Below are 21,264 nucleotides of genomic sequence, written 5' to 3' on the forward strand. Positions count from 1 at the left end.
AAGTGGAACTTACCCTTTTGGGTGGAGCTCCACTTTAAGCTATTTAGAATACCTTTTTTTTGGCTCTTAGGTCCCTGAAATGGGTCTAAAACCCACATATTTTTTTAATATTGTTTCTTTTTTGGTATGAGAATGCAGTTAACAACAATAAAGACGCCACAACATTTGGCTAATATGTGAAACCCACACATATATACACAAAAGTACAGGCAGTAGCAAGGAAATACAACCATTAGATGGAAAAACAAATATTTTCCTGGACACACTTGAGGAGTAATGGCTATTGTAAAGGGTCAGGATATATAGATAATGATCAGAGCCTAGGAGGGATGAGCTTTTAGCCTAAGCTCCTGAACTGAATAGAAGTTTCTTTGCTTTCTGTGATTTTTGGTGTGGTCATGCTCACTCTTGTCTTTGTGTCACAGATGCGGCTGGGAATTTCCTCTGCCCGGCCAGCAACTTGTCCTTCAACGCTTTTAAGACCGTCTTTGATATTGACACAATGGGCACTTTCAACACCAGCAAGATTGTGTTTGAGCGCTACTTCAGAGTAAGTGCAGCATACAGTATAGGACCATGGCTAAAGCCAAGCTACAAGCGTATTTGTGGTGCTCTTTTAATTACTTTGTATACGCATTCACTACCCTTGGTCACTACATAAAGCAGAATTAAACACTGCTATGCATTTTTTCCTGAAATAGGCCCCAGGACGTCTATGCCATTCTGTGTTAGTATGCACTGCAAATTAGTACATTAGGGCAGGTGTACCTGACAGACGATGCCCTCCAACGCTGCGCTGTCAACTCACCAACTGGTCCCGGGCGCTTTGGCTGCTTGAATGGCTACGCCGCTGTGACATCACTCTCACGCGTTTGCACGGGAGTCACTTCATCAAGACACAGAGTAGTGCCATAAATGTACTCTGAGCTGCTCATGCACGGCTCAATGTACATAAATGCTGACAGTCAAGGAGAAGAGGACACTGGGGTCCAGGGGTCTCTTCTGTCATAAAACCCTTCCTGTCAGTGTTTTTTAAAGACCAAGTTCGCCTTTGGGAACATGTTACATGTTCCACCCATTTTTAGGGTGGAACATGTAACACGTTCCCATCGATGCAGTCAGCTATGAGAACGTGTTTCCCCGTCCTCCCTGTGGGACGGTTTCCCCGTACTGGCTGTGGGACGGTTTCCCCGTACTGGCTGTGGGACGGTTTCCCCGTACTGGCTGTGGGACGGTTTCCCCGTCCTGGCTGTGGGACGGTTTCCCCGTCCTGGCTGTGGGACGGTTTCCCCGTCCTGGCTGTGGGACGGTTTCCCCGTCCTGGCTGTGGGACGGTTTCCCCGTCCTGGCTGTGGGACGGTTTCCCCGTCCTGGCTGTGGGACGGTTTCCCCGTCCTGGCTGTGGGACGGTTTCCCCGTCCTGGCTGTGGGACGGTTTCCCCGTCCTGCCTGTGGGGCGGTTTCCCCCGTCCTGCCTGTGGGGCGGTTTCCCCCGTCCTGCCTGTGGGGCGGTTTCCCCCGCCCTCCCTGTGGGACGGTTTCCCCCGCCCTCCCTGTGGCACGGTTTCCCCCGCCCTCCCTGTGGGACGGTTTCCCCCGCCCTCCCTGTGGGACGGTTTCCCCCGCCCTCCCTGTGGGACGGTTTCCCCGTATTGCCTGTCGGATTTGAAAACAGCGTGGCCGTGCGGGGCTCTGCTCCCACGACTGCGTTACTCATTCACAGAGTTCTGTGAATGAGTGCCTACAAGTCACAGCGGCTATCAGCTTGTAGTTTTCAATAAACTACCACGACGCTGTGTTAGTTCATTGAAGCTTCCTGTCAGAATATCTGCTTGCTCATACATCCGGTACAGCAAGCAGATATTCTGACAGGTCTACAGGAGACCTGCATGGCATCAGTGATATACTGCTGGTGCAATGCTTTCCAGGCTCCTGCAGACAAAAATAATAAATGCACATTTTTTTTTACCTGCAAAAAAATGTGCATTTATTATTTTTGTCAAAAAGGTGAACTTATCCTTTAATTCCCTTTAACACCTTAAAGGTGCAAACTATTTTTTTTCAGCTGACACTAAACAGTTTGTTGACTGCACAAGTATCCAATGTTCAATATTTGGTAGAACCAAGTTTTTGCTGCAATTTCAGTTGTGAGTCTTTTGGAGTAAACTGGCCGAAATTTGGCCGATTCAGCAGGATCAGAAACATTTCAATGCATCTATGGATAGGCTGGTTGTATTAAAGTTGATCTGTCGATCGATTTCAGCATAACCCACTTGTCAAATTTTTGGGGTGGGGGGGTTTTGGGTGCGATCACTGATTGCAGCTACAGCCACCAACAGTGATCATTGTATTCTGCCAGTTCAGAAGGCACCCACACTCCTTGCCAGCAGAACATGATGGTGTTGCGGAAGGGATTCCCCCATTGACACTGACTGTGTTGATGGGGGAATCGAGCAATTTTATTTCCTTCTACCCGTGACTGAAGGAAAGAAAAATAATAATGTTTGGCTAACCTAAAGTTGGGTGCACAGGGGTGGAATATCATCCTAAATCCGCCAATTCAACAGAAACTGTGTGTACAGCTGCTGGTCTCATGACTAGCTTCTGTCAAATGGGCATGCTGGAGAAACGGCATCCAATCAGCACTCGAGGCCAACGGCTGCAAGCGCTGATCAGTGTGTTCTGGCGGTGGGCAGTTCCCCTCTCAGATCACAAAGGCACCTCAGGGGAGATCACTGTACTGACATTGCTTGTGTTCGTACGCAATCTGTTTTTTTGTTTATTTCTTTCAATCTGTTGGGTGGAAGAAAAAAAAAACTTCTTGTGTGTACCAGGCTTAAGTGTCTAAATTGCTCTAGTTGTGTCCAGTTGGATGGGATCCATGGGTAGGCAGTCTTATCACAGAATATACTGAGGTCTGGGCTATGAGGAGCGCCCAGTACAAAAGTTCATGGTACAAAAAGTTCAAATCAAATTGTTTATTGAACAAAGGTATCAGATGAAGCCAACATGTTTCAGTAGCTATGAATGGAGTCCCGATGAGATTCAGCTAGGATTATGTAAGGGTTCGTTCCAAACTGTTATAGCTGGAATTATTGCAAGCTGTGCTCAGAATAAAATGGTGAAATTTCTCCTTTATTCCTGAAATCCCAGCATAGGAATTGCAAGTCTGAAATTATATTAGCAAAAATTGCAGATAATGAAATTATAACTTTTTTTCATAAATGTATCTATTTTTTTAAATAAGAAGTAGAAAAATAGCATGATACACAGATATCACAATAAGACATTGTAAGAAACAGTTTAATAGCATATACCATAAATCTCCAAACTGCAACTCTGGGGCAGTATGCTGCATTTTGCTAGCCCTTGGGGCCCTATTCCATCCACTGACCCCAACAGTGGGGCACATTTCCTCCCCCTGGCACAAATGATGGGGCACAATTTCTTTCATTAACACCAATAGGGCACTTTTTCTACCCATGACACCAACAATTGGGGTACTATTACTGCCACTGACATCAATGAAGGGGGTGCTATTCCTTGCACTGACATCAATGAAGGGGGCATTTTCCTTGCACTGACACCAGTGATGGGGCACTATTCCTCCCACTGACTTCAATGAAGGGGGCACTTTTCCTCGCACTGACACCAGTGAGGGAGGCACTATTCCTCCCACTGACACCAATGATGGGGCACTATTCCTCCCACTGACACCAATGATGGGGCACTATTCCTCCCAGTGATACCAATGATGGGGCACTATTCCTCCCACTCATACCAATGATGGGGCACTATTCCTCCCACTCATACCAATGATGGGGCACTATTCCTCCCACCAATACCAATGATGGGGCACTTTTCCTCCCACTGATACCAATGATGGGGCACTATTCCTCCCACTGACACCAGTGAGGGAGGCACTATTCCTCCCACTGACACCAATGACGGGGCACTATTCCTCCCACTGACACCAATGATGGGGCACTATTCCTCCCAGTGATACCAATGATGGGGCACTATTCCTCCCAGTGATACCAATGATCGGGCACTATTCTTCCCACTGATACCAATGACGGGGCACTATTCCTCCCAGTGATACCAATGATGGGGCACTATTCCTCCCAGTGATACCAATGACGGGGCACTATTCCTCCCACTGACACCAATGATGGGGCACTATTCCTCCCAGTGATACCAATGATGGGGCACTATTCCTCCCAGTGATACCAATGATGGGGCACTATTCCTCCCAGTGATACCAATGATCGGGCACTATTCCTCCCAGTGATACCAATGATCGGGCACTATGCCTCCCAATAACACTAAAAATAGGGCTTGGTTTACTCCCACTGGACACCAGGACATTTTCTACTTCCACTGGCCACAGTTCTGCCCCCCTAAAGTCTGAAGGACAGCAAGGACTGGCTCTTTGCTTAGAAGGGTTGAAGACCCTCCAAATGTTTGAAATGAAGTTCAGTATGGTTTCCTTGCACTCTATGTGGTCAGAAATGTAGTGTGTTTGCATAAATCACTATCTGGAAGTTCTGTTTGTACATTTGAGAGGTGGGGATGGTTGAAGGGGGCAGGCACTCCATAGAGAGATCGTTGTCTAGCGTAGCACCAGGTAAAATATAATGAAAGGTACTATGTGTGCAATTAAATCTCTCACAGGAACGCCTATTAAAAAGGAGGGTGGTTGGGAAATAAAGGCGAGAGACGCTGTAGTGGGAAGAGAGTACAGAGAAAAGGTGAGGGATGATGCTGTGGGATCCCCCCATAAGACCATTAAAGTATGCTAGAGGATAACCATGAGAAGAAGATATATTGTTTTATTTTTTTGAATAAAAAGTTGAGGAGGTGACCAATTTTCGCACTGGAGCCATACATTTACGCACTTACATTATCTTCCTATGCAGTGACTGCCTTCACAGTTGTACACCTATTATATGGCCACTAGAGGTCACTGTAATATGCCGTTCTCCTCTCTGGCTTGTGATAAATTATTATTATTATTATTATTATACAGGATTTATATATTATTATTATACAGGATTTATATATTATTATTATACAGGATTTATATATTATTATTATTATTATTATTATACAGGATTTATATATTATTATTATTATTATTATTATACAGGATTTATATATTATTATTATACAGGATTTATATATTATTATTATTATTATTATTATTATACAGGATTTATATATTATTATTATTATTATTATACAGGATTTATATATTATTATTATTGTACAGCATTTATATATTATTATTATTATACAGGATATATATATTATTATTATACAGCATTTATATATTATTATTATACAGGATTTATATATTATTATACAGGATTTATATATTATTATTATACAGCATTTATATATTATTATTATACAGCATTTATATATTATTATTATACAGGATATATATATTATTATTATTATACAGCATTTATATATTATTATTATACAGCATTTATATATTATTATTATACAGGATTTATATATTATTATTATTATACAGCATTTATTTATTATTATTATTATACAGCATTTATATATTATTATTATTATTATTATTATACAGCATTTATATATTATTATTATACAGGATTTATATAGCGCCAACAGTTTGCTCAGCGCTTTACAATATAACGGGAGACAATACAGCAACAATACAGTTCAATACAAGAGGGATAAGAGGGCCTGATCCTGGGAGCTTACAATCTAAGAGATAGTGGTGTCCATACTGGTCCATAGTGGTGTCCATACTTTGACATTTTATTCATCACTTACTTATGTTTTTTCTTTTATAGGACCATGGCGGTGTCATTATAAATATCACAGCAACATTGAGTTACAAGGGACAGGTCCTGCAGGTGCATGCCGGCAGTGCTAAGGCAGCCATAGGTAAGGGTTGTGTGTGTGTAACCTTTAGGTGTATGTTAACCACTTGCCCTCCAGAGGATTTCCCCCCTTCCTGACCAGGCCATTTGTTGCGATACGGCACTGCGTTACTTTGACAATTGTGCGGTCATGCAGCGCTACACCCAAGTGAAATTTACATCCTTTTTTCCCACAAATAGAGTTTTCTTTCAGTGGTATTTGATCGCCTGTGTGGTTTTTTTTTGTTGTTGTTTTTTTGGGGGGTTTTTTTGCGCTAGAAACAAAAAGACAATTTTGGGGGAAAAAAAACAATATTTTTGACTTTTTGCTATTTAATATCCAGTAAAAAAAGAAAAAAATCAAATTTCGTCATAAATTTCAGCCAAAATGTATTCTGCTACATGGCTTTGCTAAAAAAAAAATCCCAATACGTGTAAATTAGTTGACTAACGTGAAAGTTATAGCGTTTACAAATGGTGGTGTATATATACTGGGATTTTTTATTTTTTTCACTAGTAATGGCGGTGATCAGCAACTTATACCGGGACTGCGGCAGGCATTCTGACACTGGGGGGAAACTGACTTTGTGTCACTGACATCCCCAGTGACACCAGTACAGTGATTAGTGCTAATAAAAAGCACTGACACTGTACTAATGGCACTGGGCAGGAAGGGGTTAACATGTGGGACGATCAAAGGGTTAACTGTGTGATGTTTTACTGTGTGCTGTATGTGTGCTTTACACTGTAAGCACACTGCTTTGTATGGCTCTGCTATGTGGGGAATCACCAACCAGGACCCGGTGATTGACAGTCGAGGCCGTGAATGGCGGCACGGGTAGGGCGCGTGCATCCCCTACCCAGAACTGCAAAATCATGTATACGTGATTTTGCGCACCCGTGCCGCCCTGTAGCAGTATTTCTGCTGTAGGGCGGTGTGTAAGCAATTCATCTAAAATCTGTTTTCCGGTGTGTTTGGAATCATGTCTCACTCAATAGTTTTCTTAAGCAAAGCCTATCAATATCTTAACCCCTTGACGCCGAGTGCACACAAATATGCAGCTTCTCGGTATCTGGGCCTTGACGCCGAGGGCCGCATATTTGCATGCCATTAGAAAATACATATGTGCTGAGAGCTCGTGCCCTGTGTGCTCCCAGCATATATGAAAGGTACTGATCTCCCCTTGCAATTGGGACCTTTTCCGATCATGTGACAGCCATGACAGCGAATCACGGCAGTCACATGACCCTAAAACCCCGCTTGCCTCCCGGCTTCTGAAACTCTTAAAGGGCTGGGAGGCGCCGGGGCAAAGGGGTTAAGCAAAACCTAGTCATACCTATCAGGCTGCCCAACAGCAAAGTGAAGGAGCTTGCACAGTAACTGCTGAGCACGCAGCAGTGGGTAAGTGTTGTCACCCTTCAATAGGAAGTGCTGTTGATGGCAGGATCTATAGGCAAAAAACTTTGCAACAGGTTCACAAAAAAGATTTGCTTAACCACTTCCTGTCCGGACACTTTCCCCCCCTTCCTGTCCAGGGCAATTTTCAGCTTTCAGCGCTATCACACTTTGAATGACAATTGCGCGGTCATGCAATACTGTACCCATATGAATTTTTTACCATTTTTTTGAGACGGATAAAGCTTTATTTTGGTGGTATTTATTCACCGCTGGTATTTTTATTTTTTTTACTATGTAAATGAAAAAGTCTAAAAATTTTGAAAAAAAGTGTTTTTTTTAATAAAATTTTGCAAATAAATAATATTTCATCATAAATCTTGGCCAAAATTTAGTCCGTTATTTTTTTAGTAAAAAAAAAAATCCAAATTAGTACTACTGTACTACTTGTGGGGGATGATGCAGGTTTTTTTTTTTTTTTTTACACTGATTGCTTTTATACCCATATAGGATGTAAAAGCAATCATTTCTCTTTCTCTCTGTCTGCATTCTTGCAGTCATTGAGAAGTACTGAGTGAGCTGTGATTGGTCACAGCTTGTCACATGGTACAAGGCTGTTGTGAATAGCCTTGTACCATGTGACCTCTGTGATCATTCACAGATTTCACACGTAGTAAGCAATGATGTCACAAGTGACATCTTGCTTACTACTTTGCATGTGATCACTGATTGGCCAATCAGTGATCACATGATCGGGACCTCGTACAGAGGTCCCGTCCGACGATCGGTGTTTCACTGTGTCCGGAGGACACAGCGGGCACCGGATCACGGTGGTGCGCACTCCCAGGGAGCGCGCACAGCTAGAAAAGGCGGGTGCCGTTTAGGAACGGCAACCCGCCCCTGGACTGCCACCTCCCTACCGTTTATAAACAGCAGGTGGACGGCAAGAGGTTAAGAAACTTGTATAGTGTGAGACATGATTCCAAACATACTAAAAAATAGATTTAAAGCGGAGCTCTGGTCAAAATGTAAAAAAATAAGTCAGCAGCTACAAAAACTGTAGCTGCTGACTTAAAAAAAACAAAACAAAAAAAAACCGATACTCGTCTTTCCCTCAGTCAAGCGGTGTCCTCATTACAGCCCGTTTCACCGGATGTCCTCCCTCCCTGGCACCGGCATCTTCAGTGTGAGCAGTGTGAAGCCACAAGCTGTCGCGGCCGGGTGAGCAAGTAGCGATGCACTTTGTGAATGGCCCCGTAGTGTTCTGGCACCTGTCGCGTGTCCTAGAAGACTACGGGGGGGCAACTTCTGCTTCCGATCGCTTAGGTGATCACAGCAGAAGTCAGAGTGGGTACCTGTCAAATTGCCATCCAAATCCTCCTCCTAGTGGATCACCACAAAGCTTAGGGTGGCCATACATGGCCCAGCTGTTGTAAAGTCCCAGCAGGTTCAGCATTTTCTGACTCTCGGTCTCTCTACCTTAGATGCCATGACAAAGCACTTGGCAGTGGAGTGGGGTCCTAGTAAAGTGCGAGTGAACAGCTTGGCACCCGGCCCTATTGTTGGCACGGAGGGAATGCGCAGATTGGGTAAGTGTACCGTACGGGGTGCTTTCACTGTACATTAAATGTTTCTAAGTGTGTATTTTGTTCCCTTAATATTTTTAGGTGCTGATCTGCTTTATTATAAAACACAAACCTGGGAAATTGGGACTGAGCTGCCTATATACACTGTATGGAGCAGCACGGCAGTCCTTAGATAGGGTGACAGCATTTAATAACACGCATTCTATCCTAGGATGACTGCTCCCTCACTGTACTGTATGGAGGAGCAGCATTGTCACCATAGGCTAGGATTGTAGTAGGAATACAGACACCTCTCCTCATCTCCATTGCATAGGTTGTAGATTTCTTGTAGTTCACACATACCTCCCAACCGTCCCAGATTCTGTAGGACTGTCCCAAATTTTCAAGTCAGTCCCACAGATCAGTGCTGGAGTTCTGGAACAAGTTCTGGCAGCTGGATTCATTCAGTGGGGGTATTCTCAATGGAATGCATGCTCCCACATGCTACACCCAATGACCATGCCTGCGTTCTCTGTCTGGGGGGGGATTTGGTGAGGAGGGTATTTGTTCTGAAAGGGGGAGAGGATTGGTGCATGCAAGAGGAAATTTGGAGTGGGGGGAGGGTTTTTGCTGGGAGGGGAAATAGGAGTGGAGGGCAGATTGGGGGAAGGGATCGTGTTGGGGGATTTAGGAAGTAATGGGATTTTTACTAGAAGGAGATGGGGAATTTGGAGGGGTGGAAGAGGATTTGGGTGGAGAAATTGTGCTTGGAAGATTGATTGGGATGGAGAAGATCTATGCTAGATGGGAGGAGAGGATTTGTGCTGGAAGAGGTGAGTGTGCAGATTGGAGCTGGATTTTTTTTTTTATGGGGGAGAGAGAGTGCGCATTTTAGCTGAAAAGGTCATTTTGGCTGCACCGCATTGCCTGAGGGGGGATTTTTCAGTTTCCTGACCATTACACGGAACGTCACACACTTTTGCACTTTTTTCATTTTGTTCTCCTCATCCTACTGTGTATTATTCCTGTCCCTGTGCATTCTGTGCAATACGTATTACTGACTTCTACACTCTGTGCATTACATACTCCAGACCCCTGCACTATGTGTATTACACAGCCTGGACCCCTGCACTCTGCATTATGTATTCCTAAACCTGACTGCAGCATTACATACTTCTGATCTTTAACCTCTTCACGCCGGCCGCACGCAAATGTACGGCCTCCCGGTGTCTGGGCCTTGATGCCGAGCGGCCGCACATTTGCATGCAATTAACAAAAACATATGTGCTGAGAGCGCACTCCCAGCACACGTGTCCAGTACTCACGGAAGGGTCCCGATCTCCTCTTTCGATCGGGACCTTCCCCAATCATGTGACGGCGAATCACAGCGGTCACATGACCTTAAAACCCCGCCCCACCTCCCGGCTTCTGAAACCCTTAAAGGGCACACCCCTGACCCCTGCACTCTGCCTTGCATACTCCTGCACTATATACCCTATATTGTACATTACATACTTCTCATCTACAGTAAGTGTTAATTATCTCTACAGTTCCTGGTTGCTGTGCAGTTCCTGACTAATTTAATGAAGTTCTTTTGAAGTTCTGCTCAAACAAAGTATCAGCTTTGTCTATTTTCAGTGTAAGCAAAACCAATAATGGAAGCTTTTTTCTTTTTTTTTTTTTTCTTTTAAAGATTGTCCTGAGGTTTATGTGTCTGAGATTCTTGTGGTACAGAAATCAAAGTATATTTTGTAGGTAGAAGGAAGGTTGGGTTTTGTTTAACGATGCCCCTTAAGTTTGGCCACACCCATTTTTTTTTTGTTAGGTGCACAGAGCTCACCACAGTTTAACTCCACCCTCAAGTGTCCCTCGTTCTCAAGTTCCAAAGTTGGGAGGTCTGGTTCACATACTAATCGTTATGAAGGCTGATAACATTGTTTGAGTACAGTACACAGAAAATGTCAACGACAGAAGATTTCTGACAAGATTAAGCATTTTGTAATTGCAGAATAAAAAAAGAAAACTAATGCAGCAGCCTTATTTAGACAGGTAAGCTGCAATATATTACATTTTTGTTCTTGGGTTTGGATACATTTTATATGGAGTCCCCCCCTCCCCTTCCCCGTCACTTTTCTGCCATAACGACCTCAATTCTTCTGGGAAGGCTTCCCAGAAGATTTTGGAGCGTGTCTATGAGAAATTGTGCCCATACAGCCAACAAAGACATTTGTGAGGTCCAGTACTGGTGTTGGATGAGCTGACTCGCAATCAGTGTTCTAATTAATCCCAAAAGTAGAGTTGGGGTCAGGGCTTTGTGCAGGCCACCTACCAAACTCATCAAGCCTTGTATTTTTGGAGCTGGCTTTGTACACGGGGGCACAATCGTACTGGAACAGGAACGGCCTTTCCTCCCACTGTTACCAAAATATTTGGAGCACATAATTGTCTTTTGTACACTGTAGCATTAACATTGCCCTTCACTAGAATCACCTGAACTCAGTCATTTGGTTTTGGAATAGGATTTCCAGCAAGCTCATATTGGTGTGATGGTCAGGTGTTCACGAATGTTCGGCCATATACTGTATTTTTGAATTTACTGATTATCTGGAATTGTGAAATTTGCTGCAGGTCATCTAATAATAGTTTACTTTTATCATGTTAACCCTCATTTCCCACAATTGTGACATGTTTAACTTAACTTGGCATTCCTTATCTTATTAAAAATTATAATTTTTTTCATATATGAAAATAGACCGCATTGATTTATAAGTAATTCTAAAAGCAAAACATTTTTTATTTTAATACCTTCCCACCTGGCCTATTGCAAAATGACGGCCGGGTGTGATTTTCCTTGTTCTGGGTGGACGTCATATGACATCCTCCTGAAATGTGCCTTCCACTGGACACAGCCGATGACAGATCGCAGTGCCAGCCTGCTGCCAGTAACACGTGATTGCTGTGGCCAATCACAGGAGATCATAGTACAATTCTAAACCATGAATGGCTCGATTCATGCTATTCATTGTGTACAATTGTGTTGCTAGCAGTGATTTTTCAAAGTGATCACATGGTACAAACAGGCCCAATCACAGCTCATCTGTACCATGTGATTAGCTGTGGCCAATCATAGCTAATCACCACAATACATACTAAATGAATCCATTTCATTCAGTGACATTTACTGATATAAGCAATCCTGATGCTTTTTTGCATTGGCATTTGCCTGCACAAATGTGTCTGACAGGTTTCCCAAAAACTTTTGGAAAAACTGCCAGACGCACACGTATGGATAAATGCCAGTGCAAAGAAGCATTCGCATTTCCAAGAGTAAGGCTGCGTGCAGCCATTCACTTGTACTGCAGGCTGTACATAGCACTTGCAGCTCCCGGGGAGCCATAAAACACCTGGAGATTTCTTAAACGATAAAAGAGAATAATTACCACCTCCACTTATCAACCAGCCTGCAAACAAACCAAATTAGCCCCTCTAACAGTATGCGTTAAAAATGGGTTTAGTTAGCACACAATTTCAAATACATACGTAAGCTGCAGAGCCTCTTCACGGCACCACGATATTCTGCAGTTCCTAACTACAAATTTTGAGAGCCCCCATAGGCACATGTATTTAATGGATAGACTGAGGGCAGGTGAACCTGAGAGAGCCCACCCCTCCATAAAAGTACTGGAGCGCACTGGACACCCAGCATCAGGGGCAGACTGACCATTCGAGCACTGCCCGAGGGCCCGGGGTCAGTAGGGGGCCCCATGAGATGCCCCTGGTACCTTTCATAGGCTTTTTTGGGTGTGGTTTGAGTGTGGGCGAGGACACAAGGGCTCCATGATCCCCTATTGCCCGAGAGCCCCATGAGTTGTCAGTCCGCCCCTTCCCGGCATATAGCACAATGGCAGCCAAGGTGTCCAGTGGGCCCCCTCACCAGCAATTCAACAGTACAAGAAATGGCCACTGCCCCAGTCTATAACTGACCTTCACAGCAAGGAGCACATGAAAGGGCAACGCATGTCAAACAATAAAAGAGAAAAATTCCCAGCTCAGTTTACCAACCAGCTTGCAAACAGTATGCATTAAAAACAGAGGTTTAGTTGGCACTCATTTACAAAATCGGGGTGCCATGATGAGGCTCAGCAGCTGCATGTATTTGCAAATGTGTGCTAACTAAACCCCTGTTTTTAAAGCCTACTGTTTGACATGCGTCGCCCTTCCGTGTGCTCCTTGCTGTGAAGGCCAGTTATAGACTGGGGCAGTGGCCATTTCTTGTACCTGGAGGTTTCTGCCTATTTTAGTCCATGTCCATGAACTCTTATATTTGGAGCAGTTTCCATTTTTGTGCATTTGGTTCACACATTGATATATTTGACACTTCAAGGTACTTCTTGCATTTTATTGTAGGTGGAGCAGCCGCAGAAGCAGCCGGTGTATGGAATAATATTCCTCTGCAACGACCAGGCAATAAAACGGAGATTGCACATGGAGCCCTCTTTCTGGCCAGCCCTTTGGCATCCTATGTAACTGGGACAACCCTTGTAATGGATGGTGGATCGTGGATGACCTCGCCTAATTACCTACAAGCAACGCTGGGTACCACTCCTTCTCACCTTTAGGTGATGTTACTTGTAGCATGCAGCTAGGGAGGCAAATGGGCAGGACAGGAGTCCCAGTGCCAGCTGATCAGGAGCTCTGTATCACTAACATACAGTATCCATGGATGTATAGAAAGGAAGAATGCATGAGTAAAGCTTGCAGTCAGTGGGGTATTTAGGTTTTGTGCTGCCCTAGACGCCCCCCCCCTTCACGGCAGAGAGAGAGCTTGACACTGACCAACGCCAGACCCCCAAACACCCCCCCCAGTGACCAACAACACCCGTGCCCCATCCCCACCCGAGAGAGCCTTCCACTAACATCCCCACCCCATGTCGACAGAGACACTCACCTACACAACTCTGGACATCCCCAAGAACAGTTGGGCTCTGCATACACCATCAAACACCCCGCAGCCTCTCTCGGATCCCACCTGGTCCCCATGCTGCATATGTCCCTTCTTCCAAGGGGCAGTGCTGCCCCCCCAAAAAAAATGCTGCCCTAGGCAAATGCCTTGTTTGCCTTGTGGTAAATACGCCCTGCTTGCAGTGCTCATTCATTTTCAGTACTGTATGTTGTAGGCAGGTTCCATTGGATAGAACAGTAACGGTGTTCACACAACTGTTTGGCAAGAACTAGGCCATTTAGGCGGACCAGCAAAAGTGCTGACATTGGAATGCAAAGGCTTTTCTTTTGGCAGAATATCAAAGTCTCCATTTCTTGTTTTTTGTATGACATTGGAGAATGCAAGGGATTATCTAATTGGCTGCAATTTAGAACAGGTAAAGTTCTTTGGGCAAGCTTTTTAGCAAACCTGTCAACTGAAACGAAAAAAAAAAAAAGCAGAGGTCACCCTAAAGTGGAGCTAGCATCAGATATCATGTTAAGGGCATTCATGAGAAGTCATTTGTAAGGCTTGTGTTCATACCATAGTTTGTGTGACGAAGCATGAGCATTGGCAAGGCCATTCATTTCACTGGGTTGCCCTATGCACTGAAAATGCACAAGAGAAGTCCCTGACCTTTTTGCAAAACCTTACCTTGCATTTTGCGCGTTGGCAGATATATGGGGGTGCTATTAGAAATGAATGGTCCCAACTCCCATTTGCTAAAAGCCAGCGTGTATTTATGCATGTTGGGAAAGCGTGTTCCCGACATGTACAGAGTGTGAGCGTAGCCTAACGGTAACAATTAAAAAGTATTTTTTACCTCCTGAAAGAGATCACAGTACTCTCAAAAACAATACTGACCTTTCTCTTTCTAAGGAGGGTGCCATCTTTGTCCAGGCATGATCCAGGACCAACACCTACTTCCTGGACTGAGTTGCTTTTTAGAGATGACAGAATCTTGTAAATACCGATTCACAAATATCTGATACATCCACCTACGGTGCAGCTTCTCATCTTGTGACATTCTGTGAAGTTACAATATTGCAGTCTGATTACTGATGGAGAGGGGACTGAGGAAATGCTTCCTCCTGCCTGCAGCAAGCTGATGACATAGGGTCCGTTTAAACCAGAGGCATTGGCACATACTTTTCAATGTATGCCAAAATAAAAACTTGTGAAAACTAAGGTATTTGAATGGGGGCAATTCACACTGGTACGGTGTTGATTTGTGCTGGAGAAAAAAAAAGAGCAAGCACTACTTTTTTTTTTTTTTTTTCTTTTTTTTCAAGGCAACGCTTGGTTAGCTCATGTCAGTGCGTGCAACACTCAAAGTAAACAGCAAGCTGGCACAAATGTTGGCTCGGCTCCTATGCTGTGCTGGAGACCTTTACATCTTCCAGGAAGTGAGGAGAAAAGTACATGTTAAAATGCACTGCAAATGCATTTACCTGTGCTCAATGTGCACATTGCAGTGTACAGTGCCTTGAAAAAGTATTCATACCCCTTGACATTTTCCACATTTTTTCATGTTACAACCAAAAATGTAAATGTATTTTATTGGGATTTTATGTGATAGACCTGTGGTCTACAAACTGCAGCCCTTTGCTTGCCTTTATCTGGCCCTTGAGGCACTTTTCCTCCCACTGATGCAAGACACTATTTCTCCCACTGACACCAACAATGGGATATAATTCCTGCTAATGACATCAGCAATGGGGTACTATTTCCTCCACTGATACCAACAACAGGGCACTATTCCTCCCACTGACACCAACATTGGGACATAATTCCTGCTAATGACATCATCAATGGGGCACTATTCCTCTCACTAACACCAACAATAGGACACTATTCCTCCCACTGACACCAGAAATGGGGCACTATTCCTCCCCCTAATACCAAAGATGCATTGTTTACTCCCACTGACAGAAATGTCCCTCTCTAGATGTGCAAGGCTGGGAGAGACATCCCCAAAAAGACTTGCAGCTGTAATTGCAGAGAAAAGTGGTCCTACAAAGTATTGACTCCGGGGGGCGAAATACAAATGCACGCCACACTTTTCACATATTTATTTCTAAAAAATTTTGAAACCCATTTATCATTTTCCTTCCACTTCACAATTATGTGCCACTTTGTGTTGGTCTATCACAGGGATCTCCAAACTTCCTACACCAGTGTTTCTCAACCTTTTTTCAGTCTTGAGACTCCCTTTAAAATTATGGAGAGTCCCGAGGCACCCCATTCTAAAATGTGAAAAACTATTCTAATAGTTGTATATAATGCAGCAACATCCACTAGTATTCCACTGTTTCTCCTCTCCCTTAGTTTTTCTCCATCACTGAGCTAAATGTGACCCCAGCACTGATGGAAAGGGGGCGGGGGAGGGGCAAATGAGGATGCTGTGCAGGCAGCTGACATCCTCCTTATCAACTGATGTCATTGGTTGTCAGGACACCGGCGGCTAGAAGGTCATAATGGAAACCTGTGACTTTGTGTAACTAAAAGGCAGGCTTGTTCCACCCACTGGCTTGTATACAAGTTTTGGGCAATTTTTAGACATTTTGCCAAGGCACCCCTGAAGAAACCTAAAGGCACCCTGGTTGAGACAGGCTGAGCTAGACAACTGGGTCAGAGCAACTCCATAATTGCAACTCTTATGGGATGTTCCTGGTCTACAGTGGTCAGGACCTACCAAAAGTGGTCCAAGGAAGGAAAAGTGGCAAACCAGCAACAGAGTCATGGGCAGCCAAGGCTCATTGATTAACGTGGGGAGTGAAGGCTGGCCTGTGTAGCCCAATCATATAGAAGAGATTTTTTTAGCTCAAACTGCTGAATTAGCTAATGTCGGCTCTGATAGAAAGGTGTCAGAACACACAGTTTGTTGTGTATGGGGCTGTGTAGCTGCAGACCAGTTAGGTTGTCCACGCTGACCCATGTCTACAGCCAAAAGCACCTACAATGGGCACGTGAGCATAAGATCTGAATCACAGAGCAATGAAAGAAGGTGGCCCAGTCTGATGAATTCAAGAATGGTTTGAGGAACCCAACGACGAGATAGTGGTGTTGTCTTGGCCTCCAGATTCTCCAGATCTCAATACAATCGAGCATCTGTGGTATGTGTTGGAAAAACAAGCCCACCTTGCAACTTATAGGAATTAAAGGATCTGCTACTGACGGCTTAGTGCCAGATGCCACAACATACCTTCAAAAGGTCTAGTGGAGTCCATGCCTTGATGGGTTATGGTGGGTGGTCATCATGTTATGGCTCGGTTACTAGTTTGGCAGCAGTTCAGCTGTTAGATACCAAAAAAACAGATACAATTGATTCTTCTATTATTTGAGCTTTCCCTGCTATATAGTTGTTAATTGGACTGTCCATTAATTGTGCACTCTTCAGTTGTATACAGATACTTCTCAGCAGTTTCCGAAAAGGATTCTGGACACTGCAGAATTTGCTAATGACCGTGCGTTCCGATAATTAACTATGTAGGTTGAGGGCTGCTTTATCATGGTTCCTTCTTCCAACACTATTAACCTTCTATAATACCAGCACTTTTTATTGTAACAAAGCAGAAGTTATACTAATTTATCTGCTGCAAGCCCAAATGAACTTTCGGATTATGTCAATTACATACATTTCAGGCGTATCAAAACAAAAGGTGTGCAAAGCCGTAGACCGGTGTTTCTCAACATTCTGTCAGTCAAGGCACCCTTTAAAAGTATGTACACTCTCAAGGCACACCATTCTAAAATGTAAAAAACAAAACTAATAGTTTTATATAACAAAGCAACATCCACACGTGTAGGACATCCGTGTGGAGGGGATTTATTCTTTCAAAGTTGATGAATATAGGGATAAACACAGTCCGGTGAGAACAGTGCTCCTTGATTCCCAGTGCAAATGGTAGAAATTCACACTAACCAGAACGCGCATGGGTAATACGCATGTGTATATATATATCCTGAAGATCCCCTCTCCTCTCAGGTCTGGTCAGGGAAACAGCTGGGAAAGGTGGAGATCCTACGCCCTCATGTGGTAAGAAAGTGGTCCAGCAGGTCAGAGCAGTATCAATCTGGATAAGCCTCCAAAGGAGCTGACACGGGGATCACCAGGGCTGCAAGGATGGAAGAAGCTCCTCACAGGAGACATAGGGAAGCACTCATAGTGTAGTAGGTAAAACTTTTATTCCAGAAAGCACCGGTGCATAATGAGTATCACATAGCCAAGTATGAACAAACACACTGACCCTTTAAGAAGTAAAGATGGCCGCCGGGCATCCTCGTGGCACCGACGGCTTAGTATCAACGGCGTCCTGGGTTCCACCTGACGCGTTTCGTGCGCACGCACTTCTTCAGAGGTGGAACATAGGACTGCCGTGACCATCTACTCGTGCCTAAATACCGTATTTCGCGCATGCGCACTGGTACGGCGCCATCTTGCTGGAGTCCGGGCGTCCGCAATAACCCAGTGCGCATGCGCGGGTGCCATTTTACCATGGGCCAGAAGTAAACATGGATCACTGAGGAACGGCTCCATGCGAGTGGAGCCCAGGCGTCCGTATTGCGCAAGAGCGCATGCGCGGGTGCCGTTTCCTGTGTGCATATAATACAATTCATCCAGCACTTACAGGGATGAGATCCCTGGTGTTAAACAACGTTAGTGCTAAAAGGTGTTAGAAAATTGATTGATGCTGTGCTGAAAACCCATCAAGGGGCATCACATACAACAAGGTGCACAAGAGAGGGGAATATAAACAATTTGCACAAATAGTGTAAAATGGCCAGATCAAAGGTTGAACAAAAACCTGGTAAGAATGCTGGTATAAAGAAAATGAGACCATTAACTCCCTAAGCCCCAAAGGGTTGAAGCGGAGTTAATGGTTAAAATCCTAGTCAGTTATAGTATTAAGCTGCATACATAGGGATTGTTCCTATGTGTAGGGCTAAAAGAAACATGGTAAAATGGCATCATAATAGATCTCTAAAATAACGCATGGGAGTTAATCTGGGAAAATCAAAACCCATGTGTAACAATTAAAACCGTAAATGCAGAATACAGAAATAAACGCATATACCAAAATAGCATGAAAGTGATAAATGGAGAAAACGTAGTGCAATAGACACTGGCCCAATGAATACAGACAGGCCTAATGGTGGTCAAGGCTAATATAATGTGAACGCATGTGAGAAATAGCAAATTGTTAATAACATTGTTCCAATGCATACAGAGAACCTGGAAGCATAGTTTAAACCAGTCCTCTTAATCGATTGGATTCACAATTGGAGACAAAACATATTTTTGAACCATGCGCGTTCTGGTTAGTGTGAATTTCTACCATTTGCACTGGGAATCAAGGAGCACTGTTCTCACCGGACTGTGTTTATCACTATATTCATCAATTTTTAAGAGCGCTGCATTTCTTTTATTTATCTATTTTGGGACTTTTTATGTGTTTTCCTTTAATGTTCAGCTGCTTCACATTGTAGATGAGTGCTTACTATATTTTATTATCCTTTATTCTTTCAAAGTAAATACACCTTTTCCACACTGGTTCCAATGTTTCACTTCTTCAGTTCCTCTCCCTCACTCAGCTAATGTGACCCCAGTTCTGACAGGGAGGGGCAACAATAATGCTGTGCAGGCACTTGACATCCTCCTTATCGACTAAAGATTATTTCAGGTACTTATATAGTGCCATCAATTTACGCAGCACTTTACATATATATTGTACATTCACATCAGTCCCTAACCCTCAAGGGGCGTACAATCTAAAGTCCCTAACTCACATTCATACATACACATACTAGGGCCAATTTAGACAGGAGCCAATAACCTACCAGCATGTCTTTTGGTGTGTGGGAGGAAACCGGAGTACCCGGAGGAAACTCACGCAGTCACAGGGAGAACATGCAAACTCCAGGCAGGTGGTGCCATGGTTGGGATTCGAACCAACAACTTTAGTACTGCCAGTGCTAACCATTTAGCCACTGTGCTGCTCATGATGTCATTGCTCATGATGTCATTGCCCATGATGTCATTGGTTATTAGGATGCAGGCAGCTAGAAGGTTAAAAACGCAGGTCTGATCTACCTGTTGGCTTGTATACAATTTATGGGCAATATTTAGGCATTCTGCCAAGGCACCCCTGAAGAAACCTCAAGGCATCCTGGTTGAAAAAGGCTGCCTTAGGCTACATTCACACCAGGGATTAGGGCCGGTGTGAATTGTAGAGAATCAGAGATTCCCTCTGCCTGTCTCGGCGGCCAGGTGCGGCCACTGGCCCCATTCACTATAATGACAGGTCGCCTGTCGCCGCAGCTACTCGCGGCTCTCTGAACCACAGCCAATACCTGCAGCCGCTGGCGACCTGTCGTTCTAGTGAACAGAGCCATGGCAGGAATCTGATTTCTGCAGCTACAATTTGCACCAGCCCTAATCGCTGATATTAATGTAGCCGTATACTTGCCATACCCTGAGTGGAAGAGTCTGTCCCCTGCTAGCATGCTGTAGATAAGGACCCTATGCGAAAGCAGCGGTTTCTGTGCAGAGGTCTGACATTCCCTACGCTCAATTGGCAAAGCTCATGCTCTCTGCTGATTGGTGAAGCTCTCTGCTAGCTCTGATTCTGCAGGGGGGGTGTTGGGCATCTGCAAAAAGGACCGATACTTCTACACAGAGAGGAAGGGTCCTCCTCTGCAACAAGCAGTATTTCTTTTTCATGTGGTGATCCTGCCAGTAATACACTTCCGAGGGTGATGAATGACAATGCTCACTCACTGCACCGTATCTATGGAAGAGCAGTGTTGTCACCCTAGGCTGTTTTCCTGATTGGACCAGAAACCTTTACTATCTCCTCAACCACACTACACAGAGGGAAGGGAAAGTGTTTTCACAGAAGATAAGGAAGGTTGATGGAGATTTCAATTCACTGCACGGGAAGTTACAAGGACACTGGAAGTTTGGCAGGATAAACAGTTAATTCTCTGTAGTTGCAGAATGTACTTTGGTTTGAGAAAAGAAAGTGAATGCAGCCTGGATATGGAAGGAAGGGTAAATGGCGATTTATTACAGTTTTGTTAGGTTTAAATATACTTAAAGCGGAGTTCCACCAAAAGTGGAAGCTCTGCTTGTTTGCTTCCTTCTCCCCTCCACTGCCATATTTGGCACATTTTGGGGGGGGGGGAGCGGATACCTGGTTTTGACAGGTACCCTCTCCCACTTCTGGCTCAGCTCGCCGTGGCAAAGTGAGCCGGAAGTTCGGCCCCCCTCCTTCCTACCACAGTCTTCTGGGAACCTTCACAGGTCCCAGAAAACTACCGGACCAATCAGGATGTGAACCGGCAAACTGTCACAGCCTGGTGCCCACAGTTGAGATTCCAGAGCGAAGGGACAGCGCGGGTGAGCACACCGATGGT

The 21,264-nt window shown here is 44.3% G+C and overlaps 1 protein-coding gene across 3 annotated transcripts in view; it reads left to right on the forward strand.

Annotated features, from left to right (window-relative positions):
* The window catches only part of DECR2 (2,4-dienoyl-CoA reductase 2), a 41,569-nt gene that overhangs the window by 12,858 nt on the left and 7,447 nt on the right, over positions 1 to 21,264 (forward strand). For 2 of the 3 annotated variants that reach the window (XM_089659985.1, XM_089659986.1), the window contains exons 6-9: positions 426 to 550; positions 5,835 to 5,928; positions 8,784 to 8,888; positions 13,272 to 13,460. In XM_089659985.1, the coding sequence (XP_089516111.1) occupies positions 426 to 550; positions 5,835 to 5,928; positions 8,784 to 8,888; positions 13,272 to 13,460 (513 nt within the window). Of the gene's footprint in view, positions 1 to 425; positions 551 to 5,834; positions 5,929 to 8,783; positions 8,889 to 13,271; positions 13,484 to 21,264 lie in introns of all 3 variants that reach the window. The other variant, XM_089659987.1, reaches the window with a different exon arrangement.

The sequence above is a fragment of the Staurois parvus genome, unplaced genomic scaffold (genome assembly GCF_062004578.1).
Source record: "Staurois parvus isolate SC_StPar_1 unplaced genomic scaffold, SC_StPar_1.0 ptg001193l, whole genome shotgun sequence".
NCBI classification, from domain to species: Eukaryota; Metazoa; Chordata; class Amphibia; order Anura; family Ranidae; genus Staurois; species Staurois parvus.